Source organism: Arachis ipaensis, chromosome B3 (assembly GCF_059453495.1).
Source record: "Arachis ipaensis isolate K30076 ecotype BB chromosome B3, ASM5945349v1, whole genome shotgun sequence".
NCBI classification, from domain to species: Eukaryota; Viridiplantae; Streptophyta; class Magnoliopsida; order Fabales; family Fabaceae; genus Arachis; species Arachis ipaensis.
Genome location: NC_142438.1, coordinates 42675239 through 42695468, shown reverse-complemented (window position 1 = coordinate 42695468; position 20230 = coordinate 42675239). Strand labels below are relative to the sequence as shown.

At 38.4% G+C, this 20230-nt stretch overlaps 1 protein-coding gene across 1 annotated transcript; it reads right to left on the bottom strand.

Annotated features, from left to right (window-relative positions):
- Positions 1-10621: 10621 nt before the first annotated feature.
- On the bottom strand, positions 10622-12024 carry LOC107630378 (uncharacterized). The gene is made up of 3 exons (XM_016333482.3): positions 11959-12024; positions 11506-11856; positions 10622-10702 (listed from the first exon to the last, which is right to left on the bottom strand). The coding sequence occupies exons 1-3, from the start codon at positions 12022-12024 to the stop codon at positions 10622-10624; spliced, it is 498 nt and encodes a 165-aa protein (XP_016188968.1).
- Positions 12025-20230: the final 8206 nt, after the last annotated feature.

Here is a 20230-nt window from a genome sequence, read left to right as displayed (position 1 = left end):
TGCCCTACATAAAGCTTGACATGGAAAGGAGTAGGAATGGTTGGATGAAGACAGCAGGAAAGCAGAGGTTCAGAGAAACGAAAAGCATCTCTATACGCTTATCTAAAATTCTCACCTATGAATTACATAAGTATCTCTATCCTATTTTAATTATCTTTTAGTACACTATAATCTCTTAATACATTTGAATCCGCCTGACTGAGATTTACAAGGTGACCATAGCTTGCTTCAAGCCGACAATCTCCGTGGGATCGACCCTTACTCACGTAAGGTTTATTACTTGGACGACCCAGTGCACTTGCTGGTTAGTTGTACGAAGTTGTAAAACAGAATTAAGAATATGAACGTGCGTATTGAGTTTTTAGCGCCGTTACCAAGGAAGGAATGATCACGATTTTGCACACCAAAAGTCTAAACTTTGTCTGTGGTATTCCGTGTAGGATCCGGGAGGGGATGACTGTGACGAGCTTCAAACTTGCGAATGTTGCGCGTAGTGACAGTATGCAAAAGGATAAGGGTCCTATTCCGACGCTAGTGAGAACCGACAAATGATTAGCCGTGTGGTAGCTGTACCTGGTATTTTTCATCCGAGACGAGAAATCCGACAGTTGATTAGCCGTGCAGATACTGTACTTGGTATTTTTCATCCGAGAGGATCATACAGCTTGCCATTGAAGGAAGCCATGCATGTTTGGAGAAGAAGACAGTAGGAAAGCAGAGATTCAGAGGACAGAGCATCTCCGGAACCTCAACCTATTCCTCGTTACTGAATCACAAGTACCATTTATTTCATGTTATTTACTTTTCATAAACAAAATCATTTTTATCATTAATCTCCTGACTAAGATTTACAAGGTAACCATAACCTGCTTCAAGCCGACAATCTCCGTGGGATCGACCCTTACTCACGTAAGGTATTACTTGAACGACCCAGTGCATTTGCTGGTTAGTTGTGCGGAGTTGTGAAAAGTGTAATCATAATTTCATGCACCAGATATCCTAATAGCACATAGACACATACACAGAGAATGCACAAAAGCATATTCAGTCCGGCCTCAGGCTCCATAGGAAAAACGAACTGCTTTGATACCATAATGTAACACCCTACTACATATAGTTTTACACTTAAGTCGTAGAACAGAGGTAGTGTGGTGTTACGGACCTCTAATCCATAAAATAGATACATATAATAGTGAAAAGAGATAATATACTAGGAGCCTTGAAAAATGGGTAAACAAAAGTCACAAAATAATAAGCGCAACGCTCAAGGAATATGATTACTTGCGTGCTAAGAAACTTAGAAGATAAGGATAAAAATAAGCGACAGAGTAAAAGAAAGCCAAGAATACATCATAATTAGCTCCTGACTCAGCCCGCGAAGCCAAGGCTGGCCGGAGGTATATATATATATATATATATACATGTGTCCCAAAATACACAAAATACAAAATAGGATCCTATCTCTCCCTCAACCTCTATGAGGAACAAAATAATCAAGTTTCTTGGAGAGAAAGCTAAGTACTTATATACATAAGCTGATAAACACCAAAAACCCAGGAACCGCTCCGCTTCAAAGATCCAGACGCCTAGCGAGGAGCCTCTCGACCTGCATCTGAAAATAGTAACACAGTATGGGGTCCGGTTCTCAGCATGGTAAAGGTGCCACGTGTATAATAAATAAGGTCCTGGGAATGCCAAAGGTAATCCTAGAACTTCGTCATACAATTGCAAAGCTTAATTTCTAAGCGGAAGCCATAAAAAGAGGTAGGTGGCCTAACGAATTCTAACCTTACATATTTTAAACCTAACAATAACTCCAAACCAATCCACCCTTCCTCCGCTCCTCCATCACCAATTAGTTTACACAGACAAATAAGCAAACAAGGCAAGCACAAGTAACTTACAAGTAATACAAATAACAAGTACAACAGATAGCATGTTATAATCACGTAGGCATTCCCAAATAGTTCACAAACAAGCAATTCAAATAATGTGCACATGATGCATGCCTGTCTTATGGCTGTTGATATCAACTGTCAGTTACGTAGCCATCCCAACATATTCTCAAGCTCAGAAAATACACCATGGGGAGAATCTCCAAGCTGACATGGGGAGAAGAGACAACATCCCAAGCTGACATGGGGAAAACAATACCCCAAGCTCAATAACAACAACAGAAAAAATCCCGGGTGAGATGGGGACAACACCCCAAGCTCAAGTTATTCAGTCATTTCTCATAATTATCAGTTTCATTCTCGAAACCAATTCATATCTCATCTCATCATTCTCAACTTTACTTAACTCATTGCTCATACATTTTATTATTCTTGATTGATTAACATCATCAATTCTCAACTTTTATTTCATTCCTTGTTTCTCATTTTTCTTTCTTCTCTTTATCTCTCAATATCATTGTTTTTAACTTTAACCCTTCCTAGGGGCAACTTACATTTTTTTTCATTTCCTAAGCTTGTTTAATCTAAAACCTTCTTGTGTTGTAAATACGTATGCACGACCTATTTTTCTTGGTAAGGTAACTCTAGAGATCCTAATCTTCAATTTAAGTTAGGTTTTGCTGAACTTGGATTAGAATTGAATTTTTTACAAGATTTAGAATTCTGCTATTGCATTTACAAAATTCTAGAAAAACAGACAGCAACAGTATTTTTATAAATTTTACAATAATTCTAATTCTAATCCGTTACCTCTAAAGTTTGCTGGGATTACATTCAACATTCCCAAGTTTAAAAATCCACAAGTTTCACGTTCATATCACTTCATTTGAGTAATTAATTATCAATTGGAAAAGATGCCCTATTTTTATGAATCAATTCAGAATTTCCAGCAAACAACCCATCTTCCAAATGACTTATCTAAGTCTAAAAAATAGGTATGGACCTGAAACTTATTCTCACTTAAAATAGACTGATAAATCTTTAAATTTCTTTTGGAAGCAACTCAAAATTTCATTTTAACCCAAAGTTATAGCATCTGGAAGTTGGTACTGCGAAACCAGAAAACCAGAAAAATCTGCAGGAACCACTAAACTTCGAAAAATCATATCTTCCAAACCACTTGGCCAAATTCCCTGAAATGTTTCTGGAATAATCTTGACTTATAGAAATTTTTTAAAAAAATAGATTTGTTCGAAAATCATGTCCAGATTATTCCCAATTTTCATTATAAATTTCTGTCCAAACAGATTAGGAATTTCTGCAGCAAGACTTCTCAATTTCACTAACCAAATTTAGTCCTCTAGGTTTCTAACTTATACTAATCCACCATTCCTCTCATTCATCACCATATCTACTTTAATTATATCATAACCCTAATCCAAAACCTACAAATTTACCACATATCAAGTCCCTTTTTACTAACACCAACCACTAGCACACTAGTACACACCATTCCCTAAAATCTATACATTAATTCTAAAATTTACCATTCCAACCACAAGCTACAACTTCTAAAACTTCATTAATTTACTTCTTCAATTCATTAATAACCAATCAAAAAGTCATAACCATAAAATCTCATTGACATATACAAACAACATCATCAATTCACCATTATTAATTCCAATAACACATTCTCATTAATTCCATTCATCTTATGACCATTAATTCCAACACAAGCCTAATCATCAAGTTACCATCAACATCACAAAACTAACCATTTAATGCTTAAAACCATTTGAACTTATATCCTATAGTTCTCTAGCCTAAGTTTTTACACAACTTTACATATTAAACGCACGAAACCTAAACCATACCTTGACCGATCACTTTATTTAGTCCAAGGCAGCCCCCTTAGGTCACAACACAGCCCCTCAAGCTTAGAGAAACTAGCCACAAGCTTAGCCTCAATCACCACCAAGCTTCCAAATGCTCACTTTTCAATTCCAATGCTTATATACAAACTTAATTCACACCTAATTCACATATATATTTCAAATTCAAATTTTACATAATGAAATCAAAATTGGATTAGGGTTTGAGTGATCCTTACCGTACCCACACGCGTAGCAACTCAAACTCAATAAGCTCCGCAAGCTAAATTGAACCTAGAACACCAAAATTGAACAATTTTCAACATAATTGTTCATGAATTTTTGAAAATTGGGGTAGCTAGCTGAGAAGAAAATAGTGAGTTACATACCAAATTGTTCCATGGGTTTTGTAGAGCTCGTCGTGATGAACGTGTAGTCGCAAACGGTTCGTCAATCGGAGCTCCGGATCAAACGTTATCTTTGTTTGAAGATCAACCTAGGTTTATGTTTGTGAGAGAGTTCCTTCCCCCATCATGCTGAGTTTCAGCGTGAAAATGAGTGTCACAAGGGAGGAGGGTGCTGTTTTGCTTAATTGGGCTGAGTTGGGTTGGGCCTTGGGCCTAATATGGGGCCGGTCCACTCGGTTTGGTCCGTTTGGCCCAATCTTGGGCCAAATTCTTTGAAATTAGTGTCAAAATTCTTATTTTAATTTGCTCTATCTTATTTTGCTATAAAATTTACTTTTCCAATTTATTTCATTAAAATTTAATTTATTGACAATTATTCGCTAATTTTACAGGGTTTACATCCTACCCACCTAATTAGGAATTTTGCCCTCAAAATTCAGATTCAGTTATCTGAAAAGTGGTGTGGGTAGTCCTTCGGCATATTCAGAATTTCTTGAAGCTGATCCCGTTACTCGAAACATCCATCTCCTTTCATTTAAACTTGTTTAGGTTGTAAGACATGAATTTATTTTAGAAGCGTGTTTCAGAAGTTATGAAATATGGAGTACGTCGAATAGGTTTGAAAGGTACGGAAGAAGGCTACTTGGCACGCCCCTGACCACCAAACTCTCCAAAAATTGGAATGGGCCAACATAACGGGGTTTAACTTCTAAGTTTTTGATTGCTCATCCGATTCCAGTTCGTTGAGGTAATCTTTAGAGATAGATATCCTCTTTTCTTCCAACTTGAGAAGTCTTCTTCTTAGATCCGCCTAATTCTTTTGTCGGCTTACATGGTGAGAATCCTAACTCAAATTTGCGTACTGTAAAGTCTCACTAAATATATATACAGGTGTCCCAAAATACACAAAATACAAAATAGGATCCTATCTCTCCCTCAACCTCTATGAGGAACAAAATAATCAAGTTTCTTAGAGAGAAAGCTAAGTACTTATATACATAAGCTGATAAACACCAAAAACCCAGGAACCGCTCCGCTTCAGAGATCCAGACGCCTAACGAGGAGCCTCTCGACCTGCATCTGAAAATAGTAACACAGTATGGGGTAAAAACTGGAGGTTCTCAGCATGGTAAAGGTGCTACGCGTATAATAAATAAGGTCCTGGGAATGCTAGAGGCAATCCTAGAACTTTGTCATACAATTGCAAAGCTTAATTTCTAAGCGGAAGCCATAAAAAAGGGTAGGTGGCCTAATGAATTCTAACCTTACATAGTTTAAACCTAACATTAACTCCAAACCGGTCCACCCTTCCTCTGCTCCTCCATCACCAATTAGTTTACACAGACAAATAAGCAAACAAGGCAAGCACAAGTAACTTACAAGTAATACAAATAACAAGTACAACAGATAGCATGTTATAATCACGTAGGCATTCCGAAATAGTTCACAAACAAGCAATTCAAACAATGTGCACATGATGCATGCCTGTCCTATGGCTATTGATATCAACTGTCGGTTACATAGCCATCCCGACATGTTCTCAAGCTCAGAAAATACACCATGGGGAGAATTCTTAAGCTGACATGGGGAGGAGAACGCCCCCAAGCTCAATAATATCCATGGGACGAATCCCAAGCTGACATGGGGAGAAGAGACAACACCCCAAGCTGACATGGGAAAAAAAATACTCCAAGCTCAATAACAACCACGGGAAAAATCCCGGCTGATATGGGGACAACGCCCCAAACTCAAGTTATTCAGTCATTTCTCATAATTATCAGTTTCATTCTCGAAACCAATTCATATCTCATCTCATCATTCTCAACTTTACTTATTGTTCATACATTTTATTATTCTTGATTGATTAACATCATTAATTCTCAACTTTTATTTCATTTCTTTTTTCTCATTCTTCTTTCTTCTTTTTGTCTCTCAATATCATTGTTTTTAACTTTAACCCTTCCTAGGGGCAACTTACATTTCTTTTCATTTCCTAAGCTTGTTTAATCTAAAACCTTCTTGTGTTGTAAATACTTATGCACGACTGATGCACCGCTATTTGGTGGTGCATTCTATGCTGAATTTAGGGGATTTTATCACCTTTTTTCCACATTTATCCACTGAAATATCATGGTTTTATATATTCTCCCTAATCTATGCTTAAGAGTGAAAACATATTTTTTAGGCCTTTAATTAGCCCATTTTAATTCACCTTTGATTCCACTAGATGCCTTGATGTGTTTGTTGAGTAATTTCAAGTTGAAAAAGTTAGGAATTGATGCACGGAAAACTTGTCTCATAACAAATTTCCTTCGGCAAGTGTACCGAATTTGTCGTCAACTAAAAACTCACAATAGAGTGAGGTCAAATCCCACAAGGATTGATTGATCAAGCAACTTTAATTAGAGGAATGTTCTAGTTGAGCGAATCAGAAATTGAGTTGAGAATTGCAAAAAGTTAAATGCGGGAAAGTAAATGGCAGAAAGTAAATTGCAGAATCTTAAATGGGAATGGGAGAATTGCTCATAAATGTAAATGACAGAAATTAAAGAGAATGGGTAAGATCAGAAATGGGGAGTTCATTGGGCTTAGGAGATGTTGTATTCTCCGAATCAATCTCATTTACATCTCTTCCTCAATCAATGCACTCATTGATCTCCTTGGCAATCTTAAGTGATTGAATTACAATTTCTTGTAATTCAATCTCTCAAATCTTGATCAATAGCCAATTCCTTGATCAATTGCTCATGAGAAGAGATGAAGTATGGTCACTGATTATACCACATGCATTTCCCAAATCAAGCATTGAGAGGATTATAGTCACATATCCATCCAAACCCAATTTGGTCCAGCATGAGAAAGCATTTCTAGCTTGATCTCTTCATTCCTCTTCCAAGGTTTAGAAGAGATCCAAGTATGAATAGTTTCTTTTCCAAGATAACTACCCAATTGGATGAAGATCGAAAGCTTTCAAGTAAAATCAAGAGAAAAGATAGAAGAAGAATAATGAAAACTAGTATTGATCCATCAAATTACAACAGAGCTCCCTAACCCAATGAAAGGGGTTTAGTTGTTCATAGCTCTGGAAAATGAAAACAAAGATGGAGAATACATGATGAAAACTAGAAGAGCAGAGAAAGTAAAATACAGGAAGTAGTTCTATGCTATTTTCCAACTCCCAGCAACTCCCTGCAACTCCCTAAAATAATTCAAAGCTACTCCTATATATACTACTCTTCTCATCTTCTAGTTGGCTCTTCAAGTCTTGGGCCTTTGGATCTTGAGTTTGAAGCAGTTCTCTTCTTTATTTGGGCTTGGCTTTACTTGCAGAGAGAAAGTGTGAAGTGGGCAGAGATTTTAGCTCAGGACATTAGGGTTGTTAACGTTTAGTGAAAATATGAGTTCGAGAACGTTAGTGACAATCAACTTTCTCACTAACGTTCCTAAGTAAAAGCCACGTTAACCTCAACGTTAGTGGCACACATGTTGCCACCAACGTTGCCTCTAGGTCTTTCGCACACGTTATTGGGACTTAACTTTCCCAATAACGTTGAAAAGCCCCCACTGCTCCTACGTTAGAGCCCACATTAACTTAGTTAACGTGGGCTTGCCATCCTTCGAGAACGTTAGTGACATTCAACATTGTCACTAACGTTCCAATGTGCCCCCATGTCTCACGTTAGAATCCACGTTAACTAGGTTAACGTGGCTTATAACGTGGCCATGCTTAGCCATCCCCAACGTTAGTGACAATGTTGAGTGTCACTAACGTTGGCTCATCATTCACTCATCCACGTTAGCTTCCACGTTAACTAAGTTAACGTGGGAGTTAACGTGGCTCATAGTGGCTTGTGTGGCTCCTTCCAACGTTAGTGACAATGTTGAGTGTCACTAACGTTGGCCATCACCTTCTTCTCTCACGTTAGCCTCCACGTTAACTAAGTTAACGTGGAAGTTAACGTGGCTCCTTGGGGTTGTGTGGTTGCTTCCAACGTTAGTGACAATGTTGGGTGTCACTAACGTTGTCGACCATTCTTGCCTCTTCACGTTAGCTTCCACGTTAACCAAGTTAACGTGGCATTGTGCACTTAGGCCAACATTAGTGACAATGTTGAATGTCACTAACATTTGCTTCCTTTCCCCCTTTTAACGTTAGAGGCCACGTTAACTAAGTTAACGTGGACTCTAACGTGGCCACTTGTGAGCATTGGCCAAAGTTAGTGATAATGTTAAGTGTCACTAATGTTAGCTCAAATTCCCTTCTTCACATTAGAGTTTACGTTAACTTAGTTAACGTGACTCTTAACGTGGGTAATGATGGCTTCGAGAGCGTCATTGGCAGTCACTTTTCTCATTAACTTTGCAAGTTACCTCCCATTCCTTGCTTCCTTTGGTCCTGAAATTAGGCAATAGAGTGCATCAAAGTTCTAGTCCAAGTCATGGGTAATGCAGAATACAATTTGTCACTAAACTCATGCAAAATCCTCATGAAATCATGTAAAATACACAATGTATGCTTGAATCAAGGTGTAAGTGAATATCTACCCAAAACTAGCTTATTTCCTAAGAAAATGCATGAAACTATCCTAAAAACAGTAAAGAAAAGGTCAGTGAAACTAGCCAAAATGCCCTGGCATCAGGAATGAATCAAAAGAATGGAGAGAAATGCATACAAAGTGGAGAAATCATGGAAAATCAAGGATTGGGAGAAATTCACCCCACGCGCACGCGTGGAAGATGGAAGTCGCCAGGTGACGCGTACGCGTACATGATGTGTATGCATGGAACGTAAATTGCCAAGCGACGCGTACGCATGACCCACACGTACGCGTCGATGCTCGCACGTGACTTCTTTAGTGAAATCGTGCCCAGCGATTTTGGAGGGTTTCCAGGCCCAATTCTGAGTGAAATTCTGGCGGGAAAGGATTAAAAGGACCAAGGATTGAAGGGGTTCACATCTTTTGGCATCTTTAGACACTTTTAGTTTCTAGTTTAGTTAGAGGTAGTTTCTAGAGAGAGAAACTCTCTCTTCTCTCTAGAATTAGGATTAGGTTAGATTAGAATTTCTTAGATCTAGGTTAATTTCATGCTTTGATTTTCTTTTCCTTTGTCAATTCTTGTTCCTCTACTTTTTCTCTTTCTAGTTTTGTATTTCATTCTTGTAATTCTTTAATTTTATGTTGATGCACTCTTGTTTCTCCTATTTTCTTTTTAATGCAATTCATGTTTCATGTTCCTTTATTGTTGATTTGAGTTGTTGCTTTTAATTTCCTTGCAATTAGTAGTTGTAGATTTATAATTCTTGCAATTTTATCTTGCTTTTCTTTTATGCATTTCAAGTGTTTGATTAAATGCTTGGAAGGATGTTAGAGTAGATTTTTCTCCTCTTGGCTTTGGTTGAGTAATTAGAGACTCTTGAGTTATCAAACTCTTTTGTTGATTGATAATTGAAAGTTGCTAGTTGACTTGAATTCCACTAACTCTAGTCTTTCCTTGGGAGTTGACTAGGACTTGAGGATTCATGTTTATTTATCCACTTGACTTACCTTCATAGTTAGAGGTTGACTAAGTGGGAGCAATGGACAATTGATGTCACAATTGATGATGATAATGAGGATAGGACACTACAAAAAAAAGGTTAAAATGGCGGTTTTTTATGGGAATTACGGCGGTTATAACTGCCATTATGACCGAAAACGGCGCTTCCAAGAAACGCCGGTATTCTGGGCGCCATTCTGGTTATTACGGCGGTTTTCAGAAAACCGCCGTAATAACAGTGGATAATACTATAATACGGCGGTTTTTTTACGGTAATAAGGGCGGTTTTAACCGCCATTTTAACCAGATAAAATGGCGGTTTTGTTTGTTTAAAACGGCGGTTACGAACCGCCATTTTTACCAAGATTTAATGGCATCCTTCTCATTTAAAATGGCGTTTCTAACCGCCGTTTTTACCTAGATTTAATGGCATCCTTCTCGTTTAAAATGGTGTTTCTAACCGCCGTTTTTACCTGGGTTTAATGGCATCATTCTCGTTTAAAATGGCATTTCTAACCGCCGTTTTTACCTGGGTTTAATGGCATCCTTCTCGTTAAAAATGGCATTTTTAAACCGCCATTTTTACCTGTATTTGATGGCATCCTTTTCGTTTAAAATGGCATTTCTAAACGCCGTTTTTACCATAGTTTAATGGCATCCTTTTTGTTTAAAATAGCATTTAAAATGAGATTGAAACTACGTATTTAAAGTGACATTTTTAGAATCTCATAATAACCAAAAAGCATAACCTTAAATCAAACATCATAACAAGATTTTTAATTCATACATAGTCTCCGAAAATAAAAAATCATAATCCAAAAACAAAGTATTAAAGATAACATTTTTCAATAATTTGTCTTAACATATATCTATAATACTTAATACATAAAATCTTTATCATACAAGATCATGCTTCTTTGTTGCTCGCTCCAGAAGACCTACTTCCTAACTCTCTTGGTGATGGAATCTCACTCTCTTGATCCAATCCCTACAACAAAAATATAATTATGAGCACAATAAAAAAAGATATAAAACTAAATCTGAAACTATTAATATGAAATTATTCAATCAAAAAAGAAAACTCACATACACTAACACAGTTTTTTATTTCTTTCCACCCAACAATAATCTTAACAAATATGGGGCTAACTGAAAGAATATTACACATGGAATAAGGTATTAAGAAGCAATATAGCAGTATTAGTCTTTTGTTGGTAGGCTTTTAATTAAGAAGCAATATAGCAGTTTAATTAAAAAGTTAATTTGATATTGACATGTAAGACATTATATTATATCAAGCAGTAAGGTGCATGGGATCAAGATATAAATTACTAAATCCGGTGAGGTCCAAATTAAAGAGGACCTACTTGCTAAATTTAGTTGTCGTCCAAAGGAGAAAGACTGCACAAGATACTGACTTTTCATGCCATCATTCAACGTTGAAGATGGAAAAAAGAGAAGAAGCTAAGGGTAGCAATTTTAGACTTTTATGAGAGAACAAGGAATAACAGGAGTTAACATTATATTTCTCTTCTCAAAAGTAAAAAATGATTTGTTGACTTCTTTATTCCTAGGCTCATGGCATCTAAAAAAACTAACAGAAATATTTAAGCCTCAACAAAATTTATTAAGAGAATAATACTGCCCATCTTTCCACTTTGTTGGTAGGCTTTTAATTAACAAAGTTAAAGCTAGCTTTCAAAGTCAAATTTTAAAATTGACCCAGATTCCCTTAAGAGTCCAAATATTACACATGGAATAAGGTATTAAGAACATAAATTGTATTTGTACCTGTGAAATTTGTTGAGTATGAAACATTCCAGCCAATTCCACTGGAATTTTACCTCCTTCCTTAGAAGCAATATAAGAGACTAGTGCTTGCAATTGCGCTTTAATGGTATCCAACTCTTCTTGCACATTTGGACCACAAGTAGATGATGTGCCAGCATCATTTGAAGAACCTAAATTCATCTGACTAATTCTTGTAGTGTTGTTCTTGAAAGCAATTGTTGGAACAGCTCCCATGCCTAAACCTCGAACACGACCAGGATGCTCTTTCCCAAGAACTACTCCAAGAGCATCAAGAGGAGAATTAACGGTTGATTCCACCGCTTGTTGACTGCTATATGCTTCAATCTTCTCCTACATATATAAAAAGAAAAAGAAAGAATCAAACATAATATTATCTTATAAAAAAGAAAGAAAAAGAAATAAAAAAAGTTACTTATTGCACTTTAGTCTTACCGCTATTTCTTTAGCCTTTTCATTAACATAACTTTCATCTATTTTCTTGTGAGTGATGTCCCACATTTGAACCCTACTAACTTCTTTTCCCGTCTCTTCCGTCTAAAATTCAAGAAAAGTAGAAAGACTCAATCAAGAAATATATCATTCAATAAAAAGTATACATAAAATTAAGTAACTAACAGCAACAATTCTCAGCCAAACTAAACATAAAATTAAGAAATAATGGCAGCAAACTAAACATAAGCTGAAGATAGCAGTTCTCATCCAATTCAAACAAAACCATATAAATGATTACCAATTCAGCCCTTCTTCTTGCAATTGATTTAGCACCTGAAGTATGAGGAATTATTTGTTTTTGACGAATTTCTTGATTCCTCTTTGGTGCACGAATTGTGAATCACACTTTTCACAACTCGTACCACTAACCAGCAAGTGCACTGGGTCGTCCAAGTAATACCTTACGTGAGTAAGGGTCGAATCCCACGGAGATTGTTGGTTTGAAGCAATCTATGGTTATTTTGCAATTCTTAGTCAGGAAGTCTATTAGATTTATCAGTTGAATTGCGAATGAACAAGAGAGCATGGGTTAAAGGTTACTTGTTATGCAGTAATGGAGAATATGTTGGAGTTTTGGAGATGCTTTGTTTTCTGAACCTCTGCTTTCCTTTGTCCTCTGGTTCACGCACGCACGTCCTTCTATGGCAAGCTGTGTGTTAGAGCATCACTGTTGTCAATGGTTACATCCCCTCTTCTTGTGAAAATGATCCAAATGCTCTGTCACAGCACGGCTAATCATCTGAGGTTCCCGATCGTGCTGGAATAGGATTCACCCTCCTTTTGCGTCTGTCACTACGCCCAGCACTCGCGAGTTTGAAGCTCGTCACAGTCATTTAATCCCTGAATCCTACTCGGAATACCACAGACGAGATTTAGACTTTCCGGATTCTCATGAATGCCGCCATCAATCTAGCTTATACCACGGAGATTCTGATTAAGGAATCTAAGAGATATTCATTCAATCTGATGTAGAACGGAGGTGATTGTCAGACACACGTTCATGGATTGAGGAAGGTGATGAGTGTCACTGATCATCACCTTCTCCATAGTTAGGCGCGAATGGATATCTTAGATAGGAACACGCATGTTTGAATGGAAAACAGAAATACTTGCATTAATTCATCGAGACATAGCAGAGCTCCTCACCCCCAACAATGGAGTTTAGAGACTCATGCCATCAAAGAGTACAAAGTTTAGATCTAAAATATCATGAGATACAAAATAAGTCTCTAAAAGTTGTTTAAATACTAAACTAGTAGCCTAGGTTTACAGAAATTGAGTAGACTATGACAGATGATGCAGAGATCCACTTCTGGGGCCCACTTGGTGTGTGCTGGGGCTGAGACTTAAGCAATTCACGTGTATAAGGCCATTTTGGGCGTTCAACGCCAGGTTTGGATCCATTTCTGGCGTTGAACTCCAACTTTTAATCCTTTTCTGGCGTTGGACGCCAGAATTGGGCAGAGAACTGGCGTTGAATGCCAGTTTACGTCGTCTATCCTTGAGCAAAGTATGGACTATTATATATTGCTGGAAAGCCCTGGATGTCTACTTTCCAATGCAATTGGAAGCGCGCCATTTCGAGTTCTGTAGCTCCAGAAAATCCACTTTGAGTGCAGGGAGGTCAGAATCCAACAGCATCAGCAGTCCTTTTTCAGCCTGAATCAGATTTTTGCTCAGCTCCCTCAATTTCAGCCAGAAAAATACCTGAAATTACAGAAAAACACACAACTCATAGTAAAGTCCAGAAATATGAATTTTTCCTAAAAACTAATGAAAATAAACTAAAAACTAACTAAAACATACTAAAAACTATATGAAATTAACCCCAAAAAGCGTATAGAATATCCGCTCATCACAACACCAAACTTAAACTGTTGCTTGTCCTCAAGCAACTAGAAAAATAAAATAGAAGACTAATAGGTTGAGAAGCAAGAATATCTCAGAGTTTTTGAGTGAAGCTCAGATTCTAATTAGATGAGCGGGACTAGTAGCTTTTTGCTTCCGAACAGTTTTGGCATCTCACTTTATCCATTGAAGCTCAGAGTGATTGGCATCTATAAGAACTTAGAATTTAGATAGTGTTATTGATTCTCCTATTTTAGTATGATGATTCTTGAACACAGCTATTTCATGAGTCTTGGCCGTGGCCCTAAGCACTTTGTTTTCCAGTATTTCCACCGGATACATAAATGCCACAGACACATAATTGGGTGAACCCTTTGGATTGTGACTCAGCTTTGCTAAAGTCCCCAATTAGAGGTGTCCAGAGTTCTTAAGCACACTTTTCTTTCTGATTTGGACCTTGACTTTAACCGCTCAGTCTCAAGTTTTCACTTGACACCTTCACGCCACAAGCACATGGTTAGGGACAGCTTGATTTAGCCGCTTAGGCCAGGATTTTATTCCCTTAGGCCCTCCTATCCACTGATGCTCAAAGCCTTGGGATCCTTTTTATTACCCTTGCCTTTTGATTTTAAGGGCTATTGGCTTTTTCTGCTTTTTTTTTTTGGCTGCTTTTTCTTGCTTCAAGAATCATTTTTATGATTTTTCAGATTATCAATAACATGTCTCATGTTCACCATTCTTTCAAGAGCCAACATATTTAACAGTCTTAAACAACAAATTCAAAAGACATATGCATTGTTCAAGCATTCATTCAGAAGACAGAAAGTATTGCCACCACATGTAACTAATGAGAATTTCTCTTATTAAAACTCGAAATTTTATTGCCTCTTATTCAAAAGATCTACTATTTTATTCATGTTTGCTGATGATGAGAAAAACAAACTATGGCTTAATTGGAGATAAAATCAAAATAGATACTAATTACTACTATATGACTCCTAAGGTGAACTTCTATAACGACACTATCACAGAGTTAAAGCAGAGATTGGAATTTAACAACCTTTGTTCTGGGAAATGGGTGTTCCTCTGATCCGTGGGGTGCTTGATTCTTCAAGAGAAAACTTCTGGCGCTTCAATTCCCTTAAGTCATGCCCTTGCTCCTCTTGTTCTTTAAACATATAGGTCAGCATTTGACTGTGTTCCTTCTGTTCTTTTATTATTTGCTCCATAGCTTCCCGTATCTTGGTGACAGACGTCTCAAGATACTCCCAGTATTCAGATTGAGGGATTTCTGGGAGAAATTCCTGTGTTTTCTTCTTGGTGGGATCCTCCTGCGCTTGTTGTTTTTTCATTGATGCTTTGGTGATTGGTTTCTCAACTGAGATATACTCAGTTATTCCCATTCTTACTCCGGCGTCCTTGCAGAGCAGAGAAATCACGCTTAGATAAGCCAACCTGGCCTCTTTAGAATTTTTGTTAGCAATTTTGTAGAATTCAGCTGAGATCAGCTGATGAACCTCCACTTCCTTTCCCATCATGATGCAATGGATCATCACTGCTCTTTTAACTATGACTTCAGAACGGTTGCTAGTAGGCAACAGAGAATGCCCAATGAAGTCCAGCCATCCTCTGGCGACTGGTTTGAGATCCTCTCTCTTGAGTTGATTTGGGACACCCTTTGTGTTGGTGGTCCACCTGGCTCCAGGGATACATATGTCCTCTAGAATCTTATCCAGGCCCTTGTCTGTTCTCATCATTCTCCTGTTGAAGGAGTCTGGATCGTCTTTCAGTTGAGGTAGCTTTAAGATCTCTCTGATCTTGTCAGGGATGGTATGAACAATCTTTCCTCTGACCATGGTCCGATATTCATAGAAAGCAGTTCTAGATAGTTTTTGCTTGTCAGTCTGCCACATATTAGCATAGAACTCTTGGACCATATTCCTTCCCACTTTCGTTTTAGGATTAGCTAGGACTTCCCAGTTCCTGATTCGAATTTGTTCCTGGATCTCCGGATATTCATCTTCTTTCAGATCGAATCTAACTTCCGGGATCACTGATCTCAGACCCATTATTTTGTTATAATGGTCTGAATGTTCTTTAGATAAGAACTTCCCTTGATTCCAAAGTGATTTTGGAACGCTCTCTTTCTTGCCTCTTGGAGTGGGTTGTTTTCCTTTGGGAGCCATGATCTTAGTGATCGCGGATAAACACACCAAACTTAGAGGTTTGCTTGTCCTCAAGCAAAAGAAAAGAAAGGTGAGGGATAGAATGAGAGCTAGGTGCAATTGTTGATGGGAGGGGAGGGAGGCCGAACTCAAATTTATAGGGAGGGAGGGTGGGTTTTCGAAAAAAAGAGATAAAGATATGATAAAAAGATTTATTTGGAAAAGATAAGATAGAAGATATGATAAGAGAAGATATAGTTTAAAATTGAGAGGATATGAAAGATTTTTGAAAAAGATAGATTTAGATTTTGAAAAAGATAAAGTGGAGGTTTTGAAAAAGATATTGATGAGTTAAAAAGATAGATTTGTAAAAAAAAAATTTTTGAAAAGAGTTGGATTGAATTTGCAAAGAGGCCTGGTGCTTATGGATTAAAATACATTTGATATTTTTAAGGTAGGGTTTTTAGAAATTAGGGATTTTAGAAATCAGGGTTCTTAACATGTTTATATAAGAAATCATGTATTAAAGTATGAAAACCAAGATTTAGAATGAAAAAATTTGAAGAAAAATGAGTTTTGTCTTCTCCCTGCCATCCTGGCGTTTGAACGCCCAAACACTGCCTGTTTTGGGCGTTCAACGCCCAATTGCTGCTCTCCTGGGCGTTCAACGCCCAGCTGCTGCCATTACTGGCGTTCAACGCCCAGTGGGTGCCCATTTCTGGCGTTGAACGCCCAGATTGCTACCATTACTGGCGTTCAACGCCCAGTGGATGCCCATTTTGGGCGTTGAACGCCCAAAATACACTTTTACTGGCGTTTTCTTGCCAGTGAGCTCTTTTTCTCTGTTTTGTGTGCCGAGTCCTTCTGTAACTCTGTGGATTTATACAAATGATTCCTCACCTTAGTGTCAGTGAACTGTATATAAACAAATAAAAATAAAAATAGGACAAAATGCTTAGAGGATTGTTGCCCCATGGCTGGGTTGCCTCCCAGCAAGCGCTTCTTTATTGTCTTTAGCTGGACCTTGCTGAGCTTTTAATCTAGCTTCAGCCTTGAGCACTCTTGCTCAATGTTGCCTTCAAGATAGTGCTTGATTCTCTGCCCATTGACAATGAACTTCTTATCAGAATCAATATCTTGAAGCTCCACATAACCATATGGTGATACACTTGTAATCACGTATGGTCCTCTCCACCGGGATTTCAGTTTCCCGGGGAATAGCCTGAGTCTAGAGTTAAACAACAGAACCTTCTGTCCTGGTTCAAAGATTCTAGATGACAGATTTCTGTCATGCCACTTTTTTTATTTCTCTTTATAAAGCTTGGCATTTTCGAAAGCTGTAAATATGAATTCCTCTAGCTCATTTAGCTGGAGCAATCGTTTTTCTCCTGCTAATTTGGCATCAAAGTTTAGGAATCTGGTTGCCCAGTAGGCCTTATGTTCTAGTTCCACGGGCAGGTGACATGCCTTACCATACACGAGTTGGTATGGAGAGGTCCCTATAGGGGTCTTGAATGCCGTTCTGTAAGCCCACAGAGCATCATCCAAGCTCCGTGCCCAATCCTTTCTACGGGTACTTACTGTCCGTTCCAGGATTCTCTTTAATTCTCTGTTAGAGACTTCAGCTTGCCCATTAGTTTGTGGATGATATGGAGTAGCCACCTTGTGGCGAATCCCATACCGAACCATGGCAGAGTAAAGCTGTTTATTGCAGAAGTGAGTGCCCCCATCACTGATGAGTACTCTAGAGACACCAAACCTGCTAAAGATATGTTTCTGGAGGAACTTCAGCACTATTTTAGTATCATTGGTGGGTGTGGCAATGGCCTCAACCCATTTTGATACATAGTCAACTGCTACCAGAATATAAGTGTTTGAGTATGATGGTGGGAAAGGTCCCATGAAGTCAATTCCCCATACGTCAAACAACTCAATTTCCAAGATTCCTTTTTGAGGCATGGCGTAACCATGAGGCAGATTACCAGCTCTTTGGCAACTGTCACAGTTACGTACAAACTCTCGAGAATCTTTATAGAGTGTGGGCCAATAGAAGCCACATTGGAGGACCTTGGTGGCTGTTCGCTCACCTCCGAAATGGCCTCCATATTGAGATCTGTGGCAATGCCACAGGATCCTCTGTGCTTCTTCTCTAGGCACACACCTACGGATTATTCCGTCTGCACATCTCTTAAAGAGATAAGGTTCATCCCACAAGTAGTACTTTGCATCAGTAATTAATTTTTTCTTTTGTATCCTATTGTACTCCTTGGGTATGAACCTTGCAGCTTTATAGTTTGCAATATCGGCAAACCATGGTGTTTCCTGAATGGCAAATAAATGCTCATCTGGAAAAGTCTCAGAGATCTCAAGAGAGGGGATGAGCGTCCCTTCTACTGGCTCTATCCAGGATAGATGATCAGCCACTTGGTTCTCTGTCCCTTTTCTGTCTCTTATTTCTATATCAAACTCTTGCAGAAGCAACACCCATCTGATGAGCCTGGGTTTTGAATCCTGCTTTGTGAGTAGATATTTAAGAGCAGCGTGATCAGTATACACAATCACTTTTGATCCTACTAAGTATGATCTGAACTTGTCAATGGCGTAAACCACTGCAAGTAATTCTTTTTCTGTGGTTGTGTAATTTTTCTGGGCATCATTTAGAACGCGACTGGCGTAATAAATGACGTGCAAAAGCTTATCATGCCTCTGTCCTAACACTGCACCAATGGCGTGATCACTGGCATCACACATTAGCTCAAATGGTAATGTCTAGTCTGGTGCAGAAATGACTGGTGCTGTGACCAGCTTAGCTTTCAGCATTTCAAATGCCTGCAGGCACTCTGTGTCAAACACAAATGGCGTGTCAGCAGCTAGCAGATTGCTTAGAGGTTTTGCGATTTTTGAGAAATCCTTTATAAACCTCCTATAGAATCCTGCGTGCCCCAGAAAGCTTCTGATTGCCTTAACATTGGCAGGTGGTGGTAATTTTTCAATTACCTCTATTTTTGCTTGATCCACCTCTATTCCCTTGTTTGAAATTTTATGCCCAAGAACAATCCCTTCAGTCACCATGAAGTGACATTTTTTCCAGTTTAAAACTAGGTTGGTTTCTTGGCATCTTTTCAGAACAAGTTTCAGGTGATCAAGAAAGGAGCTGAATGAGTCTCCATATACTGAGAAGTCATCCATGAAGACTTTCAGAAATTTTTCCACCATATCAGAGAAAATAGAGAGCATGCATCTCTGGAAGGTTGCAGGCGCATTACACAGCCCAAATGGCATCCTTCTATAAGCAAACACCCCAGATGGACATGTGAATGCTGTTTTCTCTTGATCCTGAGGATCTACTGCAATCTGGTTATAGCCTGAGTAACCGTCCAAAAAGCAGTAATAATCATGACCTGCTAGTCTTTCTAGCATCTGGTCTATGAATGGTAAAGGAAAATGATCCTTTCTGGTGGCTGTATTGAGCCTTCTGTAGTCAATACACATGCGCCACCCTGTAACTGTTCTTGTAGGAACTAGTTCATTTTTTTTATTATGAATCACTGTCATGCCTCCCTTTTTTGGGACGACTTGGACAGGGCTCACCCAGGGACTATCAGAAATAGGATAAATAATCCCAGCCTCTAGTAATTTGGTGACCTCTTTCTGCACCACTTCTTTCATGGCTGGATTTAGCCGCCTCTGTGGTTGAACCACTGGTTTAGCATTATCCTCCAATAAGATTTTGTGCATGCATCTAGCTGGGCTTATGCCCTTAAGGTCACCTATGGACCACCCAAGAGCTGTCTTGTGTGTCCTTAGCACTTGAACAAATGCTTCCTCTTCCTGTGAATTTAAGGCAGAGCTTATGATCACTGGAAAAGTGTCACCTTCTCCCAGAAATGCATATTTCAAGGATGGTGGTAATGGCTTGAGCTCGGGTTTAGGAGATTTTTCTTCTTCCAGAAGAATTTTCAGAGGCTCTTTCATGTCCTCTGAATCCTCTAAATCAGGCTGAACATCTTTAAAGATGTTTTCCAACTCTGATTCGAGACTCTCAGCCATGTTGATCTCTTCTACCAAAGAGTCAATAAGATCAACTTTCATGCAGTCTTTTGATGTGTCAGGATGCTGCATGGCTTTGACAGCGTTCAACTTAAACTCATCATCATTGACTCTCAGGGTTATTTCCCCCTGTTGGACGTCAATGAGGG